Source organism: Carettochelys insculpta, chromosome 15 (assembly GCF_033958435.1).
Source record: "Carettochelys insculpta isolate YL-2023 chromosome 15, ASM3395843v1, whole genome shotgun sequence".
In the NCBI taxonomy this organism is placed as follows: Eukaryota; Metazoa; Chordata; order Testudines; family Carettochelyidae; genus Carettochelys; species Carettochelys insculpta.
Window position 1 is genome coordinate 16,507,552 of NC_134151.1, and position 24,540 is coordinate 16,532,091.

The 24,540-nt window shown below is 48.2% G+C and overlaps 1 protein-coding gene across 4 annotated transcripts in view; it reads left to right on the top strand.

Moving 5' to 3' along the window:
- Positions 1–24,540, top strand: part of STK10 (serine/threonine kinase 10) — a 94,679-nt gene that overhangs the window by 59,868 nt on the left and 10,271 nt on the right. For all 4 annotated transcript variants that reach the window (XM_075009953.1, XM_075009951.1, XM_075009952.1 and 1 more), the window contains 9 exons: positions 3,452–3,500; positions 6,996–7,145; positions 9,329–9,401; positions 10,277–10,471; positions 10,618–10,699; positions 13,567–13,701; positions 14,828–15,391; positions 21,192–21,322; positions 24,384–24,507. In XM_075009953.1, coding sequence (XP_074866054.1) covers positions 3,452–3,500; positions 6,996–7,145; positions 9,329–9,401; positions 10,277–10,471; positions 10,618–10,699; positions 13,567–13,701; positions 14,828–15,391; positions 21,192–21,322; positions 24,384–24,507 — 1,503 coding nt within the window. The remainder of the gene's footprint in view (positions 1–3,451; positions 3,501–6,995; positions 7,146–9,328; positions 9,402–10,276; positions 10,472–10,617; positions 10,700–13,566; positions 13,702–14,827; positions 15,392–21,191; positions 21,323–24,383; positions 24,508–24,540) is intronic.

Below are 24,540 nucleotides of genomic sequence, written 5' to 3' on the forward strand. Positions count from 1 at the left end.
CTCACTGGCGGTTAGATGTAGCCGGGGAATCCCGTGTGAAGAACTGGCTTGTAGATGTGTGGAGTTGCATCTGCTTGTTCTGACGGATGGAGTGAAGAATGCCACTTACTGTAACTGGTTTAATTAGGGCAGCCCCGGCCTCACTTGGCATATCCACATAATGAACCACGCAGGTAGGTGGGGTACAGCACTGAGGTGAGCAGATCAATCCCTTCATTTTTACTCTCCTGTTACACTGGGGATGCCCCAATTTTAAACACCCCTCGAGGTAATGCCAGTGTTGCATTCTTCTCTCCCACCACCATGTGGGGTGTATTGACCCAGCTCCTTCACCTCCCATGGCTTCTGAGACTCAGATGTTCTGCTAGTTTTGAGACTCTCAGGACTTGTTCCATACCACACCTTCTATCCACCTGCTCCCCAGCCCACCCTCTTGCAAGTGTTCTTCCAGCCTCGGCCTCTGTCTCATTGCTTGCACGTCCTCAGAAAACGCCTTTGTCTAGTGCTGCTGCATCTGCCTTGGATCTCTCTACCCCATCCAGTGTAGTCTCCTTGCTGATTCCTGAGTGCCAGCTGGCTCTCCACAGCATGATTGGAAGGGGCACAGTCATACACTGCTCTTCTATAGGGCAAAGAAAGGGCAATGCAAACATTCAGAAGGCTGGAACAACTTCTCTAAGAGGAGAGATTAATAACATTGGGACTTGGCAACCTGAAAAAACGCGTTGGGGTGGGGATGGTGGGGTGGATATGACAGAGGTCTATAAAATCCTAACTGACGTGGAGAAAGTAAATAGGGAAGTGTTGTTATTTACTCCTTCTTATACTACAAGAATTAGGGCTGCCCAAATTAAATTGCTAGGCAACAGGTTTAGAATTAACCAAAGGAAGTGTTTCTTCACACACCACACAATCAGCCTGAGGAACTCTTTGCTGCAGGATGTTGTGAAGGCAGACACTAACAGGGTTAAAAAATAAAGACACCAATGGCCATTAACCAGGGACGGGATCTCTGGCCTCTGTCAGAAGCTGGGAATGGGTGATGGGGATGGATCACTTGATGGTTAACTGTTTTGTTCTTTCCTTCCGAGGCACCTGGCATTAGCCACTGCTGGAAGCCATGATGCTGGCTTAGGTAAATCTTTGGTCTGACCCAACATGACTGCTGTTATGTTCTGCAGCACTTGCAGTCTGAGGACCTCAAGGCATTGTAGAGACTAATGAATTATACCTCGTGCCATCTTGGAAAGTAAGAAGTGGTGTTTCCCTGTTTCACACCTGCGCAAGCTGAGGCGAAAGGAGGGGGGATGTGACTTGACCCAACTTGCACAGTGCATCAGCTGGAAACCTGGGAATTAAATCCAAATCTTCTCATTCTCAGTCCTGTGCTTTTTACCACAAGTATGGATTAGTGCTACCTGTGTGAACTGCCTGGCTCCTCACAGAGCTGTAGTTCATCCTCAGTAGCCCTGTCTAAAAGAGGACTTAGCTTATTTGGTCATTGTCCTCAAAATAAATTCTGGCCTTTGAACCTCTCTGACAAGTTGCCCTGTATGTTAGTGGGACATGGAAAGACCCCTCAGTTAGGTGGTTTATAGTGCAAGGTATTTTTCCATACCCATATTTAAGCCCCTGAAAGCTTGGAAACAGACTTTGCTCACTTGAGCCCCCTTGTGTCCTGTGAATGCATGCTGTGGTGGTTGGGCTCTGGGCTGCTGGGAGAAGCAGGAGCTGGACTAGTGGTGCAGAGCTGCTCTTTTCAAAGGAAGGGGCTTGAAGCATTCTCACTGAGATGGACATGGAAACCCAGGCGGGCTGGGGTTGCCCAACTTTGGACCCACGAACCTGGCTGAGAGCCCCCTCTAACATACGGCAAAGTAGCCTTATGTAATTCAGTAGAGTCTCCAGAAAATGCTGCAGCCTCTTTGCCTGGGATCTCTGGAAAGGGGCAGCTGTGTGGTCCGTTAGCACTGTAATCTCACACTTCACTAATCCGTTACTATGCCTAATTCTGTTAAGTCGAGGCTTTTGCTCTTCAGTGAGGAGTAAATCACTAGTCAGGCTGCAATCACATTAGCATTTGCCAGTCAGTTTGGAAAGCCTCTTAACCTCATGCGTGGCAATACGGCATCCGCCTGGCTTCTGCTGGCACTTTCCACCAGCACCATCTGCAGCACAGCAAGGAGAGCCAGCCTGGTGGCTGCAGCATTGAATCCCATGTGGGAGATTTGTCATGTCTCACACCAGTGGGCTATTTGGGCCAGGGCTTGGCTCTTCAGCAGTGGTTATACCAACCGGTTACAAAGCAGTACTGGCTGCAGGGATGCCAGAAGATTAGTCACTGTGGCTGTATTTATGCCAGAAATTTTGCAGCGACAGAAAATTTTCTTCCACTGTTGGAATAAGTCCACCTCTCCAAGAGGCAGTAGCTTGATGGAGGAAAGAATTCTTCCAGAAACTCAGTGCTACAACAAGGGCCTAGGCCAACTTATCAACATTTCCGAGGGGTGTGAATTTTTCATGTTCTTGTGCAATGTAGCTCAGTTGACTAACTTTCTTGGACTCAGCCTTGAGAAATAGTGATGATCATGCAGGAGGATGCTAGGATACCAGCAGATACATAGTAAATCCTCTACAGTGAGGGTAATGAAGATCTGGCAGTTGACTACAGTTCTGGACTGAAATGTTTTTCCTCAAGTCACTTACAAAATCAGGAGACAGATGCTAACTATGGAGCAACCAAACCTAAAAAAGCCCCTTTAAAAAAAAAAAATTGCATAGAAATTCCAGCCACGTCAGCTCTCTGCTATGACAGCTATGTCTTCCTGTTGGCAAGTCCACGGCCCTAGAACAGCCCCTGCTACCAGCTGCAGTCAAAAGCTGTAAACAAACAGGAAGACAGAGCTGAAACTTTAAGGTCTCTCCAGATGGGCCTCCAGGTATGAGGGCCTTGGCTGGCTTCGATTCTCTTGCATGTCAGTGTAATAATAGAGGAAAACTTCCCATTCGCTGCAGACATGTAAGGCTCTTTCCTGCTGCCTGAGATTGTAGGCCCTGGCTGCAGGGAAGCTCTCAGAGGGATGCACTTAGTGTGCGTGTGCCCTTTCTGTCAGGAACAACATAGTGCCAGGTGGATTCTGCCCCATGATCATGCGCAAGAGCTCACTCCCATGGCATGTGGCACATACGGAATTTGCAGTTTTGTAGGCTCAGGAATGATGCTCTGGTTATCGAAAGCTACTGAGTCTCTCTGTGCTGCTGTGAGAATGGTGAATAACCCTGAGCAGTGTGGAGAGTTCCTGAGAGCTCGTCTTGTTTGAGCTGGAGGGGAGAAGTTTGACTTCAACACCAGCCCTTTTGCTCTCCTTACCTCTTCTTGTGGGCTGTACTCAAACAGGCAGGTTTCAAATCTCTGTAGCTGATTTTAACTCCGTTCTCTTTATTTTGCTAGATCATGATTGAGTTCTGTCCTGGAGGGGCAGTGGATGCAGTCATGCTAGGTAAGTGCAGCAAATCAGTCTCTTTACCTTGACCAGGGACATGTTAGAGACTGAAAAAGCAGCAGCCCAGGAATGGCCGGGCAGCCCCTCCTCTGCATGTTTTGTTCCTATGCTCCTCAGCAGCAGACTTGACATCCTCTACCACCCTGTGGCTTCTTGCCTGGATATTGTAGGGGGTGGAACATGCTTCTCTGTGCAGCTCTAAATAGAAACCCCACTGCAGCTTTAACTGTGGTGCCTCAGCCTCTCCTTCATAATCTGCCTGCAGGCTGGCTTTAAGTATTAAGTTGTGGTGACCTCTGGGCATCTTCCTCGTGACTTGTGGCATTCTGCTGTGTAGTCTATAGATTGCTCATTGTTTTGCAGGCATAGACTAACACAGCCACCCCTGCGATACTAAAAGTCACCCCCGCCCCAGCCCCATGACTTGCAAAAACTGAGCAATCACGGGGCAGCTTAAATACTAATAGACTTACTTGGGCATCAGCCTTCATGCATCTGATGAAGTGGGTCTTTTCCCATGAAAGCTGATGTCCAAATAAGTCCATCAAAGCAGCTAGTGTAAGAGTACACTGAGACTTATATTACTGCCATGAAGCCACCATTTTAACTCCTCCCTGCCACATGTGGGCCCTGCCTCCAGTCAAAGGCCAGCTCCTCTCAGGTGCTGCATGGCCTATCGATCTGACTAGAATAGCACAGTTGCAGCCAGAAGCCCCAAATGATGGCACAGCCCTGTTGTGCTAGGCACTCTACAAACTATATGAAGACAGTCTCTCTGCAAAAAGTGCTACTGGTCTCTGCTCATCTGGACTCAAGCTCATCTCTGCTTGAGAAATTATCGGTCTTTTTTTGGGATGCTGCACTGGTGGGGCCGTGGGGTGGATTTATTATGGTCAACTTTCCAGCTGAGTGCTGGGCCCCAGCAGGACAGGAAAGCTCCAGGCCACTTCATGGGTACCACAGATGCTAAGTCTCTTAGGGTGCTAGTCTCCTGTCAGGTCAGGCTTGGTGTCTCCTGTTTCAGAGGCAGCTAGCCCTGCAGAGGAGGGGAAAAGCTGGTATTACGAGCTACTGACTGACTGGGCTGGCCGTACGAACCAGGCAATCATGATGTTGCCATAATCTCCTGATTCCTTTGTTCCTAGTATCAGGGTACTTTAAATAGCTGGTTGGGGCTCGGGAAAGGCTGCTGCCCCGCTGGTAAATCACTCGTAAGAGTAGGGGTGGGCAATGTCTTTTTAATGGGGGGCTACTCCATGGGTTGCACTCTTCCACGAGATCAAGGGAAGGGGTGTGGGATCTGGGGTGCAGAATGGAGGCAGGAGGGAGATCAGGACAGGGAGTTGAGGAGTGGGATCAGGAGAGTAGTGTAGGGTCTGGGGGAAGGGAAGGTAGGTGAAGGAGGGAGTTGTGACCTAGGGCAGAGGATTGGGATTGGCATGCCAGTGGGGGTGCAAGGTCCAGGAGGGGGAGGGGTATGGGGAGGATTCCAACCTGGAGGAGAGGGGCAGGATGGGGTACGGATGCAGGAGTGGGGATACGGAAGGTTTGGGTTGTGACCTGGGGCAGGAATGTAAAAGGGCAGAGGATGGAGGGGAGGGAGGGTGGTGAAGTCAGTGTCCTCTAATTTTTCCATCTATGCTCTGAATAAATTTTGTTATATTCACCGAGGCATATGCAGATGTGCTCCGTCCATTGAAACACAGGCTGCCAGCTGTGGGCGCTCTGCTAATCACCTGGGCAGTGTTTTTATCTCTCCTGGGTGGCTGACCAAGTGCTCAGCTTCCAAATTACAGAGGGTGGGTGCCAGATGCAGGTGCCGGCCAGGAGACACTTACTGAAGTAGCTCCTGCCCAGCAGGGACCCTCAGGCAGGCTCCTTACCTTTAACGCCCCTGCATGCATGCCGCTCAAAGCAGCCAGCTGCAGGGACCATGTGCTTCTCTGGGCACTTCCTGAGCTGCAAGCACAGCCCAGACAGCACCCACTGGCCAGCTTCCAGCCAATGGGAGCTGTGAGATTGTGCATGTGGAGAAAGCAATGTGCAAAGCCCCCAGCTCTTGGTGCTCCCAGAGGTACATGACTGCTGCATATGACTGCCTTGAGGAGTAAGTGGGGTGTGGAAGGCAGAGAACCTGCCTTGCATTATAGTGGGCTGGATTGGGTGGCTTGGCAGCTGGATCTGGTCTGAAGGCTATATTTTGCCCAACCCTGCCCAGGAGAGCCTTGGTTATTTACCCATAGTGCTGATCTAGGAAACAAGGCAGGAGAGGAAATCATGACCACTTACATTTGACTGATGTCTTGATAGCACACTTCTGAACAGCTGTAGAATGGGAGCCTTGCTTTGGCCATACCCTCAGCTGAGGGTCACTGAAAATTGCCAGCGTTGAGTTACCAAAGGGAAGAGGAGGTGGAAAAGCAAAGCAGCCAAGTCGATATCTTTTCTCTGGTTCTGCCATTTAAGTTCCTTTGCTTCAAACAAATGGCTGTCCTACTTAACACGAGTGTCCTTCGGTCCTTCTCTCTGCCCCCTCCTGTGATGTGCATTAGGCCGTTCTAGCTTCCAGGAGCACATCTACATCACTAGGGCTGCCTGGATCTGCTGGTCCCAGCGTTGTCCTTTTTTTATGTTTTTTAAATTAAATGTTGGGCACAGAGGGAAGATTTAATATGAGGAAGCTGGGTGGGGAGAGACGGGTGAAGGCCTGATTCTTCTTGGCCATCTCAAGGTAGATGGCTTGCAGAGATGGAAGTTTGGTAAAAAGGCCCTAGAGTGGGGATCTGCCTGATGGGTGCAGGAGACCTTTGCTCCTTGGGAATCCCTATGAGCTGCAGAAAAAGAAGGCTGCTGTAGTCAGTTAGGCCACCAGATATATATGAATTGTGCCCATGCCTGGTTACTAGGTCTAGGATCGCTCAGTTCATGTTTCTCCCTGTGCCCACACGGCCTTGTGGCCAACTTCACGCGGATTGCATTCCCCTGGACTTTGTGTGTAAACCTATATCCCAGCACATGTTTTTTGTTTCCTGCCTTAAGGTTTCAGAAACATGTCCTGAATGTCCTGTCTGTTCTCTCTATGGTGCCCCAGCATTGAATACTTGTGTCCAGCCTTACAGGTGGGAAATCCAACTCTCTGCTTGGATTCCAAGAGGGACCAATCGAGAGCCTGCCCTCGGAGGCTGAGCCCCTAGCCCAAAAGCCTTGCTGAGAAATGTGTCATCTGCAGTGCTCCTGTGCCAGCTGACTCTCAGTTGTTCTCTGGGGAGAGGGTTCTGCAGAAGACCAGTTCTGAAACCATATGGGAATATTGTGCTGTGAGCTCAGGCAATTCTCTTTTTCATACTAGAGTGATTTGTGTTGGTGTCCTGCTGGCCTAACAGATGGCTAGTGGTCATACACAGTCTGCTGCATAGGCTCTGGGTCACAGGCTGCATCTGTTGCTCACATGAAGCCTCTCTAATCCTCTTTTGCTTTAACTGGTCTCTGCAGAGTTGGATCGAGGCCTGACAGAACCCCAGATTCAAGTGATTTGCCGTCAGATGTTAGAGGCGCTCGTCTACCTCCACAGTAAAAAGATCATCCATCGTGACTTAAAGGCAGGCAACGTGCTACTGACCCAGGATGGAGATATCAAACTCGGTGAGCTTTTAGTCGGGGCGCTGGGGGGAGAGAGGCTGGGGGCATGCTTGTTAGGTGTATAATTCTGAATTGGTCGTGATTCCGTCTCCCCCTGAGCAGCTTTGCTGTACTTGCGACTCTATTGTAATAAACTCTTAGCAACTGTCTTACAAGCCACATTTTAAGAACGCTTGGTTATCTGAATGTCCAAAACAAAACTTCAGGTTGATGGTTTTTTCAAAGACAAAATCTCCCTTGGATGTGAATTGGGGAGAAGGGTAATGTGCAGTGGCTTGTAAGGTCTCCTGCCATGTAGCCTTGGGTATGGATATTGGTGGAAGGACTCAGTAGAATACACACTTAAAATGCAAAATGTGTTGTGAAACTATCCAGAATGTTACATGAGTTGATTTAATACCCGGTGGCAGTGAAGATGCTGAGAAGTTTTCTACTGGCAACTGGGGCAGAGGAGTTGAACAGAAGAAAGGGAGTTGGAAGCAATACAAAGGCTGCTGTTTGAGCAATGCCAGCTGGCTGCGCCTCCACTTCAGAAACTAGCTGCTCTGTAGATTTCCTTGACCTGACGTTCAGGTTTGGCAGCTGAGCAAATGGAAGATGGAAATGAAGAAGGGGATCAAGCTTCTCTCTTTCCCATCAGCCCTCGTATAAGGGGACTTCCTACAGAGAGGCAGTATTGGTCCAACTTGCACATCCTTCAGGAAATTGCTTCACGAGACCTTCTGCCTGAATTTCTTTAGCAAGCCAGTGTGTTACAGCCCCACTGAACAGTCAGTCAAGGTCAAGCAGTGGTTTTGGGTCATGCATGATGAATTCTCCAACACTCTGGTTCCAACATGTGTCTGAAAGAGATGCTGAATGTCCCTGCTGTTCCACAGTCCTGGTTACAGCAGGGAAAGGAACAGGGTTGTGTTTATGGTTAGGGCATCTCTCTTCCGTCCAGTCCTTCATTGCAGTGATGTTTCTTCTGGTAACTTAATTACCGTGTTCCAGTTTTGTTTCACGTCTTGTAGGATGCCTGGAAATGGGGTGCGAAATGTGTGCAAAACATAATAGGTGGGATTGTACAGACTCCCCTTTTCCAGGAGAATATCAGTGTTGCACTGAGGTGCCAGATGGACAACTCTGGAGACTGACCTGTGGACACAAGCATTAGAGCAGCCCTGGCACAAGGCAGGGGAAGCTTCCCTGAAGTGTGTTCTGCCAATGTGCTGGGAGGTTGAGTTCAATTGATGTTTCTCTACTGCCTACAGCTGAGAGGCAGTTCAACCTCTGCAGCCCATCCCATATTGTTGAGAGGCCTCTCTTGAGGCGGCCAGCAGGGATGATGGGGTGGGCAGCAAATGGTTGAGTTTTTTATGATGTGTCAGGGAACAGAACTGAGGTCTGGTCTAGTTCATTACATGGGAACCAGTGAACAGGCAGCAAGTGACCATTTACATTTTCTAGTGGCCTTGGACCACCTTCAGATCAGCAGCCCAGAGTCACTTGGTCCGTCTAAGTTAGTTCCTGTAATGGATGGATCATGGGATTGGAGGAAGGAATCTTCCTAAGAAAATAAGAAGTGCAGCGATAGGGCTGGGCTGGAGTGAGACCAAAAATGGTGATCTGCGTCATGAGTGGCCACATTGGGTTACACCAATGGGCTCTTACCCCAGGGCAATGTTTTCTTCTACCCCTGTCATCCACTGCCAGCTTCTGGCAGTTAGGGACACCTGGGCATGAGGTTGCTCAGAGTCCTAATGGATTGGTTGTTGCTGGCCAAAGTTTCTTTTGTAGCAGGCACAGAGTCTTTCATGTTACCCAGACGGGAGATGGCTAATGTCATTCAATTACCATTTACTGGGTTGGCGGGAGAGAGAGGAGATAATTTTGAGTCTTTGCTTATTAATATCTCAAAGGTAAAACTTCTTGTTAACAAATTGTGCCTCTAAGAGACTTGGCAAAATGGCTTGTATGACATATCTGCTCTTCCATGTCTTGCAAAGAGGTCCTTTTAATTTGGAGAAATATTTGTAGGGTCTCATGTTTGGAAAGAACTTCATCCTCATAGGTATGTTTATTTCCCAATATTTGGTATAAAGAGGACACATATTTGCACTGCATAGTACTTGTGCCTTTGCTTCACAATTCTGAAAGGCCTTTTGGCCCTTGTAGAGTATCTAATGGGCTTAATTTCTTTGCAGCTGACTTTGGAGTGTCTGCCAAAAACATGAAAACCTTACAGAGACGAGATTCCTTCATCGGGACTCCTTACTGGTGAGTGAACTGACTTGGTGAGCAACCTTATGTTGGGAAGTGAAGTCACTGAGAGCTGTGCATTCTTAGCATCTTTTGGATATCAGGCCAGAAATCTAGAGTGTAATGTTGTTGTGCTAGGGAGAAGGATGTGATGCACTCAGAGTCCATGAACCATGTTCCCTTATGGAGCATGAGTAGGAGGATGTTGGCATATATTCAGAAAGCTTAATGCAAAATAACTAAAATACAAGTCCAGTATCTTCTGCTTTCAAGAGTCTCACCAACTGTGCTTATCAGAAAGGGGTTGCAAGGAGTATACTGGTGCAGCTGAAGAGGAGCAGGAATGCCCTTCAGAATACTCTCCTGTGGGAATGTCCCCCCCTCCAACCCAGAGCAATTCCTACCACTTGGAAGTGGGTAGACTCTGGGACATGTGCTCTCCCCTTCCTCCCCCACCACACATGGAGGAATGCTCTTTGAAGCAGATCCAAGTGCATGGGAGCCACAACTCACTCCAGGAATTTAATCTTTAAATCACCCTTTGCTGAAGGAACGGGATCAATGAGGCTTAATTTATTGTCTGAAGCGGCATCTGTGCCAGATGTCACTGTCTTGGAGGTTTTCACAAACTGCCTAGACTGTCTCAGCGGCTCCGGGAATGGGGGAGGAGAAGGGAAAATAAGGGTGTTTTTAAGCCTTGGGAAAGCTGCTGTTGCCCTTAAGCCAGCTATGATGTCCTGCTTCAGGAGAAGGTGCAGTGCTGCAGATCAATGAGATGGTTCAAATACGGACTCCATGGGGCATGTGTGGTGCAAGCTCCTCTCTGATACAGGCTTGCGTTGGTAGCAGGATGCCTCAGACAGTCCCACTCTCCCTTGTGCTCTCCCTCGCAGGATGGCGCCTGAGGTGGTGATGTGTGAAACCATGAAGGACACTCCCTATGACTACAAGGCCGACATCTGGTCCCTAGGTATAACGCTGATAGAAATGGCCCAGATAGAGCCCCCTCACCATGAACTCAACCCCATGCGAGTCCTGCTGAAGATTGCCAAGTCTGACCCTCCCACACTCAACTGCCCTTCTAAATGGTAAGAAAGCCAATGGCTAAAGTCATGTAGGAGATCAGGGAAGCTCTTTGCTTTGGCTCCTCAGTGATGCTGGGCTCAGCTCTTTGCACCGTGTGCTGTGCAGCCTCCCTTCAGGGAGCTCCTTGCCAATCATGATGTGTTTTCAGGTCTCCGGAGTTCAGAGACTTTCTGAAGACAGCCCTTGATAAGAACCCTGAGACTCGGCCGAGTGCAGCACAGCTTCTGGAGGTAGGCAGGTGTTCCAGGCGGCTGAGCCCTTCAGATTAGCCTTGGGGTTGCATGTTCAGCTTGTCTTGGAATCATCCAAGCACTCCACATGTCTAGATGATGGTTGGGACTTGCACAGGTTACTTGAAGTGAAACTTACTGGTCTTCTCAGTCCCCTTGTACTTTTGCACAGTTTCTTCTGCTTGCCGGAAGGCTGTGTCTAGACAAACTCTCCCATATGTCCAGAATGCTCTGCACACTTGTGCCACTGACAGTAATTTAGACTAATGCTTGGGGGCTCTTCATAGCCAGAGATCAGCAAGGAGTGGGAGTGAGTTACTGAACATTTGGGGTAGAGGCTGAAAGTTGTGAAGCTCCCACTACTGACTAATTTATGCACTGCCTTTGGAGTTGGCTTCTCACAAGACTGCACTGTCTGGAGGAGGGGAGAAATGTTGTGGTAATTGTTGCCAGGTGAGGTAAGTTGGCAGGGTGAAGTGGGAGAGGGGGACTGTCCAGGGAGAAGCTTCTGCCATAAAATGGAAAAGGAAAAATAGCTTGAATGCTTTAATACCAGCAGCCAGAGCCTGGGTCTGATCAGCAACCGGCAAGTTCACGCTCCATCTCAGGATGGCTGCAGGATCCTGCAGAGGAAATGGCATTGGGTTGCACAGTGTTTATTTCCATAGTGTGATGCTGTTGCAAAAAAAGCAAACATGATTCTGGGTGCATTAACAGGAGTGTTGAGCGCAAGACATGGGAAGTCATTCACGCGCTCTACTCTGCGCTGATTAGGCCTCAGTTGGAGTATTGTGCCCAGTTCTGGGCACCACGTTGCAAGGAAGATTGGAGAAAACTGGAGAAGGTGCAGAGAAGAGCAACAAGAATGATTAAAGGTCTACAGAATATGACCTATGAGGGAAGACTGAAAGAGCTGGGCTTGTTTAGTTTAGAAAAGAGAAGACAGAGAGGGGACATGACAGTGGCTTTCAAGGACCTAAAAGAGAGCCACAAAGAGGAGGGAGAAAAATTGTTCTCCTTGGCCTCTGTGGATAGGAAAAGGAGAAATGGGCTTAAACTGCAGCAAGGGAGGCTTAGGTTTGACATTAGGAGAAACTTTCTAACTGTCAGGGTGGTTAAACGCTGGAAAAGCTACCTAGGGAGGTTGTACAATCTCCAGCACTGGAGATATTTAAGAGCAGGTTAGACAGACATCTGTCAGGAATGGTCTAGATGGTGCTCGTTCCTGTCATGAACGTGGACTGGACTTGATGACCTCTGGAGGTTCCTTCCACTTCTAGTGTCTGTGATTCTGTGGTGTAAACACCGTGTTAAGATTGCACAGGCCATCTTATTCTGTCGCTTCCTAGCTGCTTTGCTCAGAAGCCTTGGCCTTTTGTGTGGAATATCCATAACTAAGTCTACCAATCTTACTTGTGTGCCTGTTGGCATCTGTCTTTTAGACTGTGTGCTCCAGGGCAGACACAATCTCTTCCTTTGCTGGGAAAGTACCTGCTGTGTTTCGGGCACTACAGCACTGGAAAGAATGATGGTAGTTCTGCTGCCGTTGAAGCCAATGACAAAACTGCAATTGGCTGGCTCCAGTGAGACCAGGGACGGGCTCTGGTTTGCAAGAGGTGCCAAAGTGGCAGCTGCTTTTGAAGTTCAATTCGCATTCCCACCATTCCCCTTTTAAACCATGAAGTGCTAGAGACTTTATACTGCCTCTTTTGAATGCTCTGAATAACTCACATGTGTTCGCTTCTGTCTTCGCACTAGACACAGTGGTCAGTTGTGTGGTTTTGTTTGGCTGATGCGTATTTCATTTGGCATGTAGTGTGCCTCTTTAAATCAGCTTCTTATGTGGAAAATTGATCGCCCTGGCCTGATACCCCTGAGTTGGAGGAGCGAGTGCTCTAGCCTGTGGCTTGCCACCCAGAAAAGTTCAACTAGGGGTGTGTTTACCTTAGTCAATAACAGGAAGCATACAGTACACTCCACAATCCAGCTGGATGCCCTGGCCTCCGGATGAAACTTAGTAAAGAGAGAGAGAGAGAGAGTGTGTGTGTGTCGTGCGCACAACTTCAATTACATTTCCTTCCAGTCTGTTTACACATGTGGCTCTTACAGATGCCACTCACCTTCACCTGAGACCCACACCATGCACTTATCATGGAGACTGGGCTTCTGGTCCTGAGTTGGTCAAGCTCAGGACAACGCTATTGTACCAGATTGCTATTCCAGCAAGTGCTTTTATTGCTCTGTTTAGTAACTGTTAATTCTGTATTTTGTTAGGCTGTGCAGTGTTTAGAACTTTTGTATCTCCTGGGAGTCCCTTGTACCACATAAAACCTGTGTTCAAAGCTACATAAGCTCTAGTTGTATACCCACAAAGAGGCATAGCTAATGGCTGAAACTGTCCTGAATGGCTAAGCTTTCTAATCCTCGGTGGCACATCTGAATCCACTGCACCAACAAGGGCAATTGGGCTTATTTCAACATAGGAAAGGTAGGGCTATGTCTACAGTAGACTGAGTTGATCACAGATACCCAATTCTGGCTCTCCAGTTGTGTAGCCAAGCACAGATATGCTGAGTTTTGCTAACTTGTTTGTCTATCCAGGGGAGAGCTTCTCCCATCAACCGCTTTCTCTTCACCTCTTGCAAGGAACACCAGGGTCAGCTGCAACCCCTGAGAGGTTGATTTCACATATCCAGGCTAGACATGTGAAATCGAACCCCGGAAGTTCGACCTGCTCTAGGGTAGTGCAGGCGTAGCCTGGGAATGCTTAGAAATTGGAAATGAATTGAGTCTGTTTGTCCCAGTGTGCTCTGGTAGGGCCTGTTCAGTGGAGGATGTCTTTCTAACACGTGTCATTGGGTTTTCAGCACTCCTTTGTTAACAAGGTCACCAGCAACCGAGCTCTGCGTGAGCTGGTGGCAGAGGCAAAGGCCGAAGTGATGGAAGAAATTGAAGACAATCGGGAGGAAGGAGAAGACGATGACTCATCAGAACTTGTATCTGTAAGTTCTGTTCTCTTCCCCACCCCACTCAGCCTCTCCTTTTTCTTAGAAGGGGGAAAGTTCCTGGAACGGTAAAGATGGTGAGAGCTGCAGGACAGAGTTGCTGCAGGCCACTGTGGGGATTGAAAGCAATGACTTTCCTCAACAGGATTCTGAGGCAATGATGGTTAAAGGCTGCTGCCTTGTTAAGTCCATTTGGATAGATGGGGAGGGGGCTGCCCAGGGTATTGGAACATAATGAGCTGCAGAGATGCCAAACGTTCCCTTCAGAGGAGGAACCCGCAATTGCTGCTGCTGCTGGTAATGCCTTTAAAATAGCCTCAGGAGAGCTCTGCCAGTGCAGCTGTACAGCTCTTCCAGATCTCCTACAGTGGTGGTTGTTGGTGGGCCATAAGCTCTGTCAACTGAGCCCTGGAGTACTACATTGACATCAGGACTCAGACCATCACTCGTCCCCTGAATGCAGCCTCTTCCTATGGACTGTTTACTGGATGGCATTGTGGCAGCGTTCAACATAAGTCTTCATTAGAACTGGGGGCAGGGGTTCTCCTGAACTTCTGACCCTCAACCCCAAGTTGGTTACCATCCGACTGGTACAAACCAAACCTGTGCATGCCACTCACCCAATGTGTGAATCTTGCTGCATCTCAGGGCCCAGGCGCAGCCCCAGAGTCCTTAAAGTGAGGACACTTTAAGTCAGATGAAGGAATGAAAACACTGTACAAGGCTAGTTGACTGCCTGGTCTTATCAGCTGTTGATAGTGGCCAGTACCACGAGCCTTGGGGGCTGGGATGTGCAGGGGGTGTTAACCTCCCGTGGAGAACAATAATGCTATGGTACAGACACCTTTCTTCCTAAGCATCGTGCAGCCAGCGCCTTGAGTCCTAAAGCAGATTGTAGGTCTTGGGAGCGTACATTAATATCAAGAGATGGGGTGACAGGTTGACAGGAAGAATGCCAGTTGAATGCCTTAGCAAGAGGAGTGGGCATGGGTCTTTCACTAAGAAGCACCCACAGCTCTTTTGTTGCTGGAGTGTTCAGTTGCGTCTCTTGACTTACGTGATCTGCGTTTCGCTCTGACTCTGTGCCTCAGCCCTCTCCCCTCTATCTCCTCTCTCCTTTCAGCTCCCTGGGACTCACAAGCGAGGCCCCTCAGAGGTAAGCCAGCTGAGTTTTGAGGGAGAGAAACCTCCAGAATCCCCCACCCCACTGGAGATGAATGGCCCCAAATTGTCTGTGGAGCTGAACAAGAAGACTGAAGACAGACACAGAGACAGACTCTCAGATGAAGGGATCAGCAGCGAGAACTCCCTGAAAACTACCAGCAGCTCTGAGTCATCTGGGACAGACTGTGGCAGAACTGTCCCCAGCACCCAGGAAAAGCCCATCATCAACCTCCAGTTGGATGATAAGGTTAATCCCGTGGAGGAGAGAAGCCATCAAAGCAAACAGCCAGAGCTAGTGAACAAAGAGCAAAAGAGCATTGGGCCAGAGAACAGTCACCTGGAAAATGCTGCCGGGGAAGAACTTGCCAATGGGGATTTGGATTCTCCCAGTCAGTTTGCCAGCACTAGGTCCAAGCGGGATTCGGATTCTGGCAGCACTTCTGCTTCGGAAAGCATGGACCTCACCATCTCTCTGTCTGCCGATCTGTCCCTTAACAGGGAGAGTGGATCGCTGTCTCTGAAGGTAAAGTTGGGGGCCCTTTATCAGATTAAAAGGTGATTTGAGTTCCACCTGCCAGATTAACTATTCAGACTTGGCATTGAGACACCCATTAGACTTCCCTGACTCCTTCCAGGAAGCCACTTTTCCTGATGCATCTGACAAATTTTGTGTGGGCGGGGAGGGTGTTTTCTCAGATGGTGTTTGTCTTTTGTCCTGGAAGAAAAAAGATAGATGTCTGAGTACATACAATTAGTGGAGGGTACAGATTCTCTGGTGATGGGTGGGGTAGGTAAGGATGAATAGTGCAGGAATTCATTTTTGCTTCATGTTTAAATGCTGAACACCATAGTAAGGCTCAGCAATTATCATCCAGCGGAAGCAACTACCTAAAACCCTCAAGGTGACTTGAAATAATTCCAGACTCCATCCAAAGCTTCCAGGAGTAGTTTGAAATGGACATCAACTTCATAGGCATGGAGTGGCTTTGTTTTAAGTGCAGATAATACACCTGGAAGCAACAGGTGTTTGGTATATAGTGGTTATTAATCTGTGATACGGGCAGTTAGCCTAACCACTGGTTCCTTTAATCATGTACTTTCTCCATGTTGTCACTGTATGTTGCATGTTTTTTTTTCCTTGACAGTTGCAGATTCCAAGACAGTGAAAGCTATTTAAGGTTTTACATTTTGCAGCTAGTTATGTAGTCTTTGGTAAATCAGTAGGAAACCTGAAGCTGATATAACTTGTCCAGTCTTCTCCCTTGCAGGACCTTAACGGAGTCTGGGAACAAGTCCCAGCTGGAAAAGCAAAATCACTAAATTTAACCTTTGTACAGTGTTGGTTAGCCCATTTTCTCTCTCCTAAACACTGATAGACAGCTTAGTTTGGAGATCACTTGTGATTTCTCAGGTGTGCCATATGTCTGGCCTACTTGGTGTCAGAGATTGAACAGCTCTTTTCATCAAGATCTTTGAGCAGTCTCTGCTTTTATGCAAGTTGATGAGGACAGTTGCAAAGCCGAGCATGGGAGGTCGGGGTGTATTACTTTGATTAAGGAAGCAAAATAAACGAGTGACTTTTGTTGCTGAGCCCTGGAAGGAGAAGCGAGATGCTTTGTGATTTTTGGAGGGCCACGGGCATATGTACTGCACAAGATCATTGTCCAATTTTCTGTGCGAGTGATGGTTTCCAGGTGTAGCAACATGCCCAAAGAACATTCCTAATAAAATTCCATCTCCGCTCTGCCCTCCTGCTGGGAGAGGAGTAGTTAGCATCTTCCCCTGGAGTCTACAGCTCTGCTAGTGGGAGCTCTTGTGTGTCAGTTTCATTCCTTCTCTTCAATCTCCCTGTGATAAATGATCAACTTACAGAGGCCAGCCAAGACATATCACATATGTTAATCGTTCTCCCTAACTGATTCCCTCTCTTGGGGGAGGAAGGCTGTAGACAGAGAAGTAACTTGAGCTGCCATTGGATTATAGTTAGATGTGATGCTAATTATTGTTAGCACCCTCAAAATAAAGCTGAGAACATTTAGCACTCGGGGAGAGCTTTGGATCCCACGCTGTGCTCTAGGAGAAGCAGTAACATTGTCTGAAAGGTCCACAGGACAGTAGATTCTGATTGCTGTCTTTCATACCCCATGTTTGGGAGTCTGGCACTATTTGAGTTAAATTAATCTAATGTGAAGTTTTGTGCTGTTTTTCCCTTAACTAGTAATATCTGATGCAGCCTATGACCCATTTAGAGCACAGTGTGAACATTCATTCTCGCCATGGTCCCATAAAGTAGGGCAGTATCATTATCCCCATCTAGAAAATCCAGCCTGTATACTTGAGGTGAGGTGACTTGGCCAACTCCAGAGAGGGGGACCTCTGCCTGAGCCAAAGTTAAGGCTCTAGCATTCTTAGCTCCCAGCCCTCTGACTGGATCCTCCAGACCGTGCTGACCGTTGCTTGTAATAGCAGCATTCCCCATTTGTTGGCTTTTAAATCTTACTGGGCTGAGGACATTTTGCAACAAACTCATAGAATTTTCCTGTTTTGGCCTATTACACAACCGAGCACAAGTGTGGGTCTTAGTGGCTCTTTTAAAAGATCTCTTGTGAAAGCAAAGCCTAGGCACAAACTTCCTCTCTCTGCCCTGATTCTGAAAGGCACTGAGCCCCATGTTCACATCCTCGGTCCTTTTGAAACAAAAAAGCAGTAAAGTAGCACTTTAAAGACTAACAAAATAATTTATTAGGTGATGAGCTTTCGTGGGACGGACCCACTTCTTCAGACCATAGCCATACCAGAACAGACTCAATATTTAAGGCATAGAGAACCAAAAACAGTAATCAAGGTTGACAAATCAGGACAAAATTATCAAGGTGAGCAAATCAGAGAGCAGAGGGGTGGGGAGAGAGCCAAGAATTAGATAGTATATAGACTAGCACAGCTTTCTCTCTGTTACTAATCAGTCCTTTTGGATTGAGATCTGTGTGCTAAATTCCCTTCCTCCCAGCTGGGGAGGGTCTCAGTTAGCCCATGCTCTGCAGACAATGTTTTTGGCATGCTTTGGGATTTCCAAGGGGCTCCTGTTTACATTCAGGGGAAATGGCTGTGCTTGTCTGTTTATTTCATACGCTGAACAAATGTTGGGGGCAGGTAAGGGACAAAGGGGGTCTTCTCTGCCTGCTCATCATTCTCCAGATGGAATCTCAACACTTATGTCTGCTCTTGCGAGATGGAGCCCCCAGGTACATTTCATTGAATCGTACAGGACCAAGGACTTGTGTGTGTGGAAAGTTGCATTGAAATAATGTTGGGTGTAAATTAAACCTGTATCACTGAGCTTGTGCAGGTGATTGTGTATGGATGCCTTTATAATCTGAGCTGTAGAGACACTTAGGAATTAGTTGCCTAACGCTTTCCACTATAAGACCTTGATCTTAGTTGTTTATAACTCTTTGCCAAACAAACCATTTTGGCTGCAGTTTTCCATTCTGGATGTCTGCCTTGGGTTGACTCTTTTTCGGAAACAGCAGCAAAAATGGTTCAGTTAGTTGATACTGAGATTGGGGACCAGGCATGTGGGGCTGGGACTGGGTTAGGAAACTAGGACAAGGCGCCTAGAGATTTTGGAGAGAAGACTGGGATGAGGACAGAGGTTAGAGAATATAAGGACAGAAAGGTCTGTGACCACTACGGGGAGTACACTCCCTTTCAGAACCTAGAACAGAACCCGAGATTCCTGAATCTCCATATTCCTCAGCTGTCAGTAAATACCTGCACAATTGGATTCTGCCCCTGCTGCAGTTTCTGTGTAGTATGGTGCAACTTGGTTAAAATGGAATTTTCACAGGTGCCACTAACTGTGTGTCTCACTTTCTGAATGCTTGGCATGTTGCTCTGAGGGCTGAGTGAACTCAACAAATTAAGCCAACGGGAGTTGTGCTCTGAACTTATAAAGCTAATTACAATGAAGAATCAAACCCAGGCATCTCTCAATGGGCATCTAAAATTAGGTGACAATTTACCTTAATGTCTGTCTCAGTTCATCGTCCAGAGAATGGAGTGGTGGTGATAGTTGGTGCGTGCAGAGCACTTTTCATCATTAGATCTCAAAGGTCTTTACACAGAAGAATCATTCCCATTTTATGATTGGGGAACAGAAGCACAGAGAGGTAAAGTGACATGCCTATGGTCATGTAGCAAGCCAGTGGCAGAGCCAAGGCAAGACCCTAGACTGGTGCCATAGAACCTGGAGACAAATGAATGAATCCCAGTTCAGTGGTATGTCTACTAGGTCATGCTGCCTCCCTGAAGTAGTATGAAAATAAGCTCACTAATCTTTGGAAAGCACACAGGTATTGCAGCGCTGAGTACTGCAGAAATGCCCTTGAGGAAATTCATAATTCTGTCTTAGAGCAGGAGTTTGAATGCTGTGCGGGTAGTCAGGCGTGAGACCACACTGAGAGAACTGCTCAGGAACTGAGCACACTGCATTCTGGGCACTGAGGAAAGTGGAGAAATAGTATGTGACCATCTGATCAAAGACTGCAGCATAGTATATATGCAGAAATGGACTAAATGGAGGTAGCGTGGCCAGCTTCTGAAAGTCTGGCTCTGCAACCGTCATGTGCTCTAAACAGCTATTTGCTGTAATTTAGGATAGGCTGCCTCTCCATTTTTTAGCTAAAATACTTTCCTGGTTTGCTTGGACTACGTGAAGCTAGTCTTAAACGAGACTATCCATGCAGCTTTTTGCTCCTATTTATTGGTCTGAAAGCAGATTGAAGCTCTACTGGTGCAGCTCCCTCATTTCAACAGATCCTTTGATTGTTCCCTTCATTGCGCAATAAGCTCTTCATGGGCCCAGTGAACTCCTGGGCTTCTCAGGCTCACTGGATGTTCCTGCAGCCTTTTCTGCCCCTAGGAGAGTTGTTACTGCTGGGGAAGGTACAAGAACTGACTTGGACTAGCCTTCCCCTCTTCTTTCTCTTCACCCTCCTGCCATCATAGTAGCCACCAACGAAAATGCCATTTGGTTTAGTCCCCAGCCTAAACTTGTTCAGCTCCTGTGTGAGAACAGATGGCAACTACAGCCTATTGCACCACTGAGCGAGAGGACAAAAATGCTTGTTCCTACCTGGACTTGTGCAAGTGACCTGAAGACTGGCTTGTCTGCTCCTCTCCTGTAAGAAGCTTAGAGCTGCAGTGATTAGCAAAGGAGAAGTCCCTAGCGGTACAAGGACCCAACTTCCAATCTAGCAGACAAAGCTGAATGTTGTTCTAAATACACCAGTTAGGAATTTACATCCTGACTTTTGAAGTTGCTGAGCACTCACAACTTCTGTTGTATTTGCTGGGAGCAGCAGTGGCTCAGGGTATGTCTTGACCACAGTTAAAAACCATGGCTAGCTGGTGCCAGCAGGTTTGGGCTAAGGGGCTGCTTCACTGTGGCATAGATGTTTGGGCCTGGGCTCTGGGGCCCTGGAAAGCAGGGGAGGGTCCCAGAGTTCGGGCTGCAGTCTGAGCCAAAACATCTAGATGGCAGTTAAACAGCCCTAGAGCCTGAGCCTAACAAGTCAGTCAGCTGACACAGCCCCACAGCAGGTGTCTAATTGCAGTAGAGACTTACCCCTGGCACCTTCAGCCTGCTTAAAAAGGGAAGGGTGGCACATGTCATCTACATTAATAGATTCTGAGGCCAGAAAGAAACACTGTGATCCCTTAGGCTGACCTCCAGTGTAATACAGGCCAGAGAATGTCCCAAACGTAATTCCTACAGCACATCTTCAAGATCAGATGGTTTTCTGGATCTAAAAATTCTGAGGGGTGGAGACTCCCCCACAGTCTTTGGTGGTTCCAGTGGTTGATTACTCCCACTCTAAAAGTTTACACCTTACTCTGATGATAGGAGCGAGCGGGACCCTGACATCAACTCCTATATATGGCTAGACATGGAGAAGAGAGTTCTACAGTTGCTGAATTGCTTCTCTTTTCCTTCTCAGTAGTGCTTTTGTTTCAAGGGTGCTGACTGTCCTAATGCAATCACAGTATTTCATGTTAGCAGTAGATGAGAACACAGTGTGGATTGGCAGGGTAAATGAGACAAAGCTGTTTACCCAATGTTGAGTGAGTTTCATTTATGCTGTTTGGGGGGCAGGTGTTTTTCATTAGAAATGCTAATGGAATCATTCTGAGCTCTCTGGCCACAGTGCGTGGCTGTCATAGGCTGCTGGCATTACTTCAGCTCATAGGGTGAATTAAGCCGTCACCTAGAATTTCATTTCATGATCTCTCTTGATTTTTCTTCTCTCTTGCTGCCTCGTTAGGACTCCAGGTTGCACAACAAGACTCTGAAACGGACCCGGAAGTTTGTGGTGGATGGCGTGGAAGTGAGTGTCACCACCTCCAAGATCATCAGTGAGGATGAGAAGAAAGACGAAGAGATGAGATTCCTCAGGCAAGTTGGAAGTTGGTTACTAGGAAACTGGGAGGGTTGACTTAGCTGGCTCCAAGGACCAGCAATGGGCCAAGGACCAGCAATGGGCCACAGACCCTGTCAAGCCCAGCTCAGGATGGGCAGCTGTCCACAACATGTAAACCACCTCATTGACGCCCTCAATGGCAGTCCCAGTAGAGGCTAAAGACTGGACATTGGCAATAAGCTGCCCACTTGCTTACGGCCATGCTGAGGCTTAGCAGTGACACTCTGGGGGAAGCTTGCACTGCCCCAGTCTTGGCTAAGCCCTGTTGTGTGGCTAAACTTACTTCCATTTCCAGAGCCTTCGGTGTTGACACATCAGCTCACCTAAAATAAGCCAATAAAACCTCTCGAGGTGCTTTTGTTCTCTGGCTTTCGTGATAGACTTTTATTAATGGAACAACTAAGAGGAATTGTGAAACTCTGAGCGTTGCTTAATATTCAGCAGGTCTGGGCCCTGGGATGCTCTGATTCTGCTACAAAAACAAAAAGCAGGCAAGTAGCACTTTAAAGACTGGCAAAATAGTTTTTGAGGTGAGCTTTCGTGGGACAGAGCCACTTCTTCAGACCATAGCCATTGTGTTACGTTTTTGTAGCCTTCAAGCCTCTAGGAGCCCAGTGCAGGGAGAGGGCTGCTTCTGGCTTGTTTGTTGTTCATGGTGACAGTGAAATGAAAGACTTACAAAAATCCTGGGGCCTGGTTCTTTGTTACACCATGCCCTTTGCCGCTGCTCTGGAACACCACCTGAGGATGCCCTTTGCTTGATGACAAGTCTCTGAGCAATCCCTGTTCCCATACGGTACGTTCCTTTTCAATTGCAGGTTGAAACCTCTCTCATCCAGTAACACCCCTCGTCCAGCAGGACCACGGACCAGAGAGCACCTGGACCTGGGAGCTCCAGCTGTGCAGGGCTGAGTGGAGCCCTGCTGGTTGCAAGGAGTCCCCCTGGCAGCTCCAGAGCAGGAAGCCCCACTAAGGGAGCCCAGCTGGTGTTGGGGAGACCCACTATGGGTAGCCCAGCCCCAGTCAGGAGTCCTGCAGTGGGGAGCCAGCCCCATCGACCCTGGCCAGGGAGCCAGCTGGGATGGGGAGCCGCAGCTGCTGGGACCCTGGCCAGGGTGGGGGAGCCCAGCAGCCCCACAGGAGAGCCCTGGTAGGAGTGAGGGACCCCCGTCCAGGCAGCCTGTGGGCCTGACCTCCCCTCACTTGGCAGCTTGCCTCGTTCGGGACCGCTCAAGTCCTAAGGGTGCAGGATGAAAGAGGTGCAACCTGGGGTCAGTTTCTCAAGGGCTGTGGGAAACTTAGTCTAAGTTGGAACAGTCCTGAGGCCACTTCTAATGAGCACTGAGGGCCAGGCAGGTGCCAACTGACCCTAGAATGCAGGGAATGCAAAGATGGCTTAAAGCCAAACTTACACCCTTTTCTTCCTGCCCGAGTAGCGGGAGGGAGTAACTCATGAGTCCCTGTGTTCCCAACTGGCCAGCTCTACCCACCCTATGGAATGTGAGGGGGGTGCAAGTGGGACAGAGGGGGCTGAAAGCTCAGAGGTCACTGTGCAGACACGTGTTTGGGGAAAGCTGCCAGTTGAGAGAGCCTGCCCAGCAGGTGGAGTGCATTTGCTTTGCACAGCTTTCCCCACTTGCCAGTTTCATAGCCAGGTGGTTTTCCTGCTGCTTGTTGGAGTATGCCAAGATATTGATTTTTAAGGCTGGAGTGGAGAGGAGCAGATCTTGTTGGGCCAATTGAATTAAGCGGGTGAGTGTGTGTTGATAAGCGGAACGGCTCTAAAGTGGTTTTCCCAGCAGGATCCCCATGCTGTGTGTGGTGTGCTGAAGGGCACAATGCTATGCACTGTAGTGGAGTGCAGATTTCACTTAAAAACATTACTCTCCTTGCTCCCCCCTAGTGTATCACAAATTTCCAGCTGAGCCAATCTGAAAACCTGGCACATGGGAATGGATGTGACACTCGGACCAGGCTAGGATTCCCTAATAGATGCTTTAGGGTAAGGGAGATGAGTAGGTCAGAGCTGAGATGTAACCTGCTGGAGCAGGTTCAGCGGAGGGCAACAAAAATCGTTTAAGGGGCTGGAGCACAAGACCTATGAGGATAGACTGAGGGATTTGGGTTTGTTTAGTTTACAGAAGAGAAGATTTAGGGGTGATTTAATAGCAGCCTTCCCCTTCCTGAAGGGGAGCTCTAAAGAGGAGGGTGAGAAGCTGTTCTCAGTGGCGTCAGATGGCAGAACCAGGAGTAATGGTCTGAAGTTAGAGGGAGAGGTGTAGGTTAGATATTAGGAAAAACTACTTCACCAGGAGGGTGGCGAATCATTGGACTGCGTTGCCTAGAGAGGTGGTGGATTCTCCATCCCTTGAGGTTTTTAAGTCCCGGCTGGACAAGGTCCTGGCTGTAATGACTTAGTGGGGGTTGATCCTGCTCGAAGTAGGGGGCTCAACTAGATGACGACCTGAGGTCCCTTCTAGCCCTGTGATTGTGTGAACATCTCCTTGGCTCGCATGGCAAACTTATCCTTCCTGCCATCTGTGTTATGAGTGAAGGCAGTCCCTAAAATTGCAGGATGGGCAGGGAAACCCTATCTCAGGCTGAATTCTATTGCAAAGATGACTGCGATGTAAGATTGGGTGGGATGTAATAGGCTAGTTTTGTGCTGCTGGGTATGAGAGACTTGTTTCCTACAAGTAGATCTTCATGGGGTTTCTCTAGACAAATTTTAACTCCCCAAGCAATGGGGCTTCCACTTTTGTTCTGCTGGCTACTAGATCTTGCTGTAAGATTTGATCTCTCACCCTTGCTACCATTATCAACATTCTGCCTTCCTACAGAAAGAGAACTGGTGCTATGGAGGCAAATCAATGAGTCTCTGGGAATTCAAAGTAGTAACCCTTTCCTGATCATTAGGGAGATGTGTGTGGTTGGCTGGTTTGCACTGTGGTGGGATATTCATTAATTATATCAGCTCCCATGTTATTCCCCTTACAAATTCTGCCTTTCAGTTTTTTTTTTCAACACCCCCTTCAGGCGCCAGGAGTTGCGGGAGCTGCGTCTGCTTCAGAAGGAGGAACATCGGAACCAGACCCAACTGAACAACAAACACCACCTGCAGCTGGAGCAAATGCTGAGGCGCTTTGAACAAGAAATGACGGTAAGCGAGAAGGGGAAGGTGAACCTAAATGCC